This window comes from Phoca vitulina, unplaced genomic scaffold (assembly GCF_004348235.1).
Source record: "Phoca vitulina isolate PV1807 unplaced genomic scaffold, GSC_HSeal_1.0 scaffold23, whole genome shotgun sequence".
NCBI classification, from domain to species: domain Eukaryota; kingdom Metazoa; phylum Chordata; class Mammalia; order Carnivora; family Phocidae; genus Phoca; species Phoca vitulina.
The window spans coordinates 5093-10201 of NW_022589726.1; the positions used below are offsets into that span (position 1 = coordinate 5093).

Genomic DNA, 5109 nt, shown 5'->3' on the forward strand with positions numbered 1-5109 from the left:
TTCTTCTTCTTCTTCTTCTTCTTCTTCTTCTTCTTCTTCTTCTTCTTTTCTTCTTCTTCTTCTTCTTCTTCTTTCTTCTTCTTCTTCTTCTTCTTCCTTCTTCTTCTTCTTTCTTCTTCTTCTTCTTTTTACACTAGGCAAAGATCTTTATTAACCTTGTTTCAAACTTTATCCTGAGGCTTCTTCAGCTTAATAGCTGCAAAGAATGAATTGTGTCTAAGCAAAAACTGAAAAGAGCTACAGTGTCCAAGAGGCTTGGGCTTAAAAAATATTAGAGATCTAGATTTCATCAGATCCATGAACAAAATTTTAAAAAGTAGTCATCATATAAAATAGCAGCTCACAGTAATAAGTTTTATCTTCTTCAGAAGACGAGTCAGGTCAGTTTGCTTCATTCTTGGAAGCCTCATCAAAATTCCACAAGATCCAGGGTCGCCTGGGTGGCTCGTGGTTAAGCGTCTGCCTTCGGCTCAGGTCATGATCTCCAGGTCCTGGGATCGAGTCTCCACGTCGGGCTCCCAGCTCAGTGGGGAGCCTGCTTTTCCCTCTCCCTCTGTCTCTCCCCCTGCTTGTTCTCTCTCTCTGTGTGTGTGTCAAATAAATAAATAAAATCTTTAAAAAAAATTCCACAAGATCTGGAACTTCCTCCTCCTCCTGTCCTATAGCAAGTGATGCTTTTCCGTCCACAGTGTGTGGGCTGAGCTTCAGCCCATCTTCCTGAACTAGGCAGCCTGTCTGCACCAGGTGGGTTGAACACGCTGGGTAGCATTTCCGTCAGCACAGCCTCTGATGGCGAAAGTGTTTGCTGCCAGGGATGCCTGAACTTACCAGTTGTGAAGGTGGATCACTGTTCCTTGGTTTGTGAACGTAGTCATTTCTTCAATCCAGAGATAGTTTACCCCCAGCTTCTTTAAGGAGACCTGAAGGTTTTTTATCATCTGCTGTAGCTGTTCTATGCACCACCTTCTTCCAGTGGGCAGTTCCTTTCCCACCAATGCGCACGTGTGCTTGCAGTTTGGCGAGTTTCTCCTGGTTCATGATAGTTTCTTTCATCTTGGAGCAGAAATGGGACCCTGCGGGGGGATTAGGGCTGGTGCTCAGGGGGTCCCCTGCAGAGCAGCTGAGATTAGGTGCACAGAGGCAAGGATGCAAGGTCTGGGAAAACAGCTTCTTCATTTCCCTGAGCCTGTTGACTCATCTATGGATGATTGCGGCTCTCTGACAGGTTTGTGGTGAGATTTGAATGAGATCTTAAACGACGGAGAGCTAAGTACCACGCTTAAAAGTGGTTGCTGCGGGTTGTGTTATCCCAAACCCAGGGTGTCCCTGGACTTCCTCTCCAGAATAAGGCTTGCTCTTCAGAATTGGGAGTAGAATGTAGTGGTCTCTTAAGAGAGAACAGGTTAGGATCACTCAGCTTGGGCTCTGATACCTGAATGCAAGGAAATGAGTTTTCTCGGGTCCGAAATGTTGGCCCTCCTTTTTTTGTCCTAGATGGAAGGGAAAAATTTACAAGTAAGCTCAGCTGATTTGGAGAAGGCCATCTCTGAAATCTCAGGTCTAGATGACGTAAAATCAAGTTTCCTCCTCTTGTTTTTAGTCCCTGGAATCATGGATGTGGAGTGTACTGACTTGCATGGTTTAGGAGTCTGTGTTCAGTTTAACAGTCCTTTGACCTGCAGATATTCGCTGTGGTGAGCTCCTAGCCATTCTTCTGAAGTACAAGGCTCATTTGTACCACTGTACACCTTGTTAATTTTGCCAGGAGTTCTCTTCCTTTTCCTTTTCATTTGATAAACTCTCACTTAGTTTTCAAGAACCAACTGATTTGGCTCCTGCCGTATGAACAACTCCTACGTCTCCAGACCTCCCTTTGGCCACATACGTTGCTGTGTCCTCTTTGCCCACATGGCACCTTGTCAGTTTCTCCACAATGTACCAACCGTGCGCCACATTACATCCACTTCCACACGTCTCTCCTCACAGAAGCTCCCCACCCCGCATTTCTCCTCACTTTGACTTCTCCGCGATTGTACTCCTCAGTAATGTGGTAGGACAGAAGCCATTGCCCCAGGCTCTGTTTGGCAGGCGTCTGCACAAAGACATATGACCAGGGAGTGCCTTGCAACAGTACGGCGTGCAGGGTAGAAGCTTAAACACGGACTGAGTGAGAGTCAGTACCCTCAGACTGACAATTGTTTTTGGAGGTTTAAACAGCGCAATGTTTAATGGTACCAGGTACCACTTGCAGACAACCCGGACTTAGCTTCCTGGCCCTTGAGGACTTGTAGGATTCTGATGGAATCAACTTTCTGGTTACAATTTTTTGTGAACATAAGCCAAGATGAATGGTTTATGGGATAAGTCTAGAGGAACCTTATTTATATTTTCAAGAAAGGGACCAATGCTACTCGTGGTTTGATAACTCTTCCTTGCTTACAATAATCTTGAGGTGAAAATGTCACTGAAATCTTCCATTCCCCTCACATCATAATAATAAATAGTGATGCCAACCTTGTTTTACCTGTAATGAGACCAGAGGCTCTATATGGCTGAACTACATTGAGAGTTTTTCCAACAACATTGCACTCTTTAAAAACACTTGTTATTCTGGGGCGCCTGGGTGGCTCAGTCGGTTAAACGACTGCCTTCGGCTCGGGTCATGCTCCCAGGGTCCTGGGATCGAGCCCCGCATCGGGCTCCCTGCTCGGTGGAGAGCCTGCTTCTCCCTCTCCCTCTGTCTGCCGCTCTGCCTACTTATGCTCTCTCTCTCTCTGTTAAATAAATAAATTTTAAAAAATCTTTAAAAAAAAAAACACCTGTTATTCCAAGTTAACTACCTTGTTAGAAATGTTTTTGCCCTCATACCTCATTTCAACACATTTTTGTACATTAGAACCAGTCAGACGTGGGTTCAGCACCGTTAGTTATTGGCTTGACAAAGATGCCAGGAAATAAAAGTAAATAAATGAAATGTGGCTGGGATAGGGAGGCAGCAGAGTAAGAAGACCATAGAAGATGGTCTACCTGAGGGATTTGTTTCCACGTGTTGCAAACATGCATTAGGGTTAGAAAACCAAACCAGCTTCAATTAAAAAAAAAAAAATCTCAATGGGAGCCTCTGAATGTGGCCACTGGGACTAAATCCTGTAGATTTGGGGGGCAGAATAGCCACAGGATGGTTTACACAAGCTTACATGCTGGCCTCTCCACTGTTGTTTCTCTCGTCCTCAGGCGACCCACGGTAGGCTCTCCGCCCACGCTCGGAGGAATGCGAGCATATGGAATTGAAGCTTCTGTCAGAGACGCTTATGTCTCCCAATTTTAGAGTCCCAAATCAAGTGCCTCCAATTCCATAGAGGACGCATCCCTGAAAATGCATTCACTCACCACATCCTCTGATGGCTCACAAATGGAATAAAGTCCCCCAGGGGGGTTGCTGTTATCGAAACATTCAAAGTCTGTCCAGATCGGTGAGCCTCACGTTTTAGGTTTCCGCACATAACTGAACTCTTCAAGCATGACCTCCCCTGCTATGGAAGTTTGCCCCATTTATTTATTTTTGAAGGAAGCTTGCAACCCCTACTCTTTCATATTTTCAGGTGCACCAGCTTAACTATACACTTTCTTAACACCAGATTCCAGTTTTCTCTTTACCCTTGAAAAGATGGTTTCAAGAGAATACAGGGCAGGGGCTCCTGCGTGGCTCAGTCATTGGGTGTCTGCCTTCGGCTCAGGTCATAATCCCAGGGTCCTGGGATCGAGCCCGGCATGGGGCTCCCTGCTCGGCGGGAAGCCTGCTTCTCCCTCTCCCGCTCCCCCTGCCTGTGTTCCCTCTCTCGCTGTGTCTCTCTGTCAAATAAATAAATAAAATCTTAAAAAAAGAGAATACAGGGCAGACGCTTACCTGAGTGTAATGGCCACAGACGTGGGTGCATTTCTGAGTCTCGAAGTCATAGTCCTGAATTTCACTGTGCCAGTTGGTAATGGCTGAAGACACAGAGAATATGGATACAGACCCAGTCCAGATATTTTCTCCCACAAAAGTGAAATTCGGGTGCAGCTTGTTCGACTGCAGCTGTCCATTGTGTGCAAACTGACAGTTTTTTGCCCATGCTTTTGCAATTCGGGCTAGTGCTGGGTCCCACGTCTGCCAAAAAAAACATTAAACAATAGGAGGGTCAAGAATGAAAATTGGATTTTGTAAAGATCTTTCAACTACAGTGAGGAAAAAGAGTTGAAGAAGGATCAGCGCAGACACTGGAAGATGAGAAAGCGGATTGATCAGAGGGTGACTCAGCCTCCTACCATTAATGAGAGAACAGGAAGCCCTTACACGTCACAGAACAAGAATTACACCTCTTGCACAACCCTCAAGCCCTGTAGGCTGTAAATAAGTACCACCAAATCTACGGGAATCAGGAAATGTTACAGGCCACTGCACCCCCTCGCTAATTAACCGCATCCTGTCCCTTTAAAACCCTCGTGGACAGAAAGTGTAGAGCCGGGTTTGGGACCAGAGTCGGCCTCCTCCCCAGGTGGCCAGCCGCCTGAATGAAGCTCTTATTCCTTTCCATTCAAAAAGAATGAAAACTCTTACCAAACAATGTAACTGGAGTGAGCAAAGTGAGAGTTTGAAAGGGAATGAGGTGTGATGAGGGTGACAACTGGAATAGAGGTCTCATTCCGGTCTTCCACTACCCTATAGGGCCAGTGGGAAACCTGATGATGGAGTTTTGTGGAATTCAGAATCTAAATGAGGGACACAGATCCACATTTCACTGCGGGCCTATTACATGCAGAATATTGTATGCTGTGTTTCACATAGTTTATATAATTTAATAAGCACAATAGGCCCTACCCTAAAGAGCCCAGACACGTTAAAAGCCTGCTCACAGCCACAGAGCTGGGACTCAAACCCAAGCCTGACCGATTCAAAATCACATCCTTTCTTGAGATGCCATGCTGCCTTCCTGAGAAAGCCAATACTCTGCCAGCAGCAAAAAAAAAAAAAAAAAAAGGCAAACTTAGAGACAACATAAACAACAAAACCTTCAAAAATTAACAGGGAAGAAAGTGACAAAAAAAAAAAAAAAAAAAAAAGCAAAA

General features: G+C 45.3%; 1 protein-coding gene across 1 annotated transcript in view; it reads right to left on the bottom strand.

Annotated features, from left to right (window-relative positions):
• Positions 1-654: 654 nt before the first annotated feature.
• GLIPR1 (GLI pathogenesis related 1) overlaps positions 655-5109 on the bottom strand; it is a 5968-nt gene continuing 1513 nt past the window's right edge. Inside the window, exons 3-4 of the mRNA XM_032421036.1 lie at positions 3908-4150; positions 655-1490 (exon numbers count right to left, since the gene is read on the bottom strand). Coding sequence (XP_032276927.1) covers positions 1410-1490; positions 3908-4150 — 324 coding nt within the window. The 3' untranslated portion in view covers positions 655-1409. The remainder of the gene's footprint in view (positions 1491-3907; positions 4151-5109) is intronic.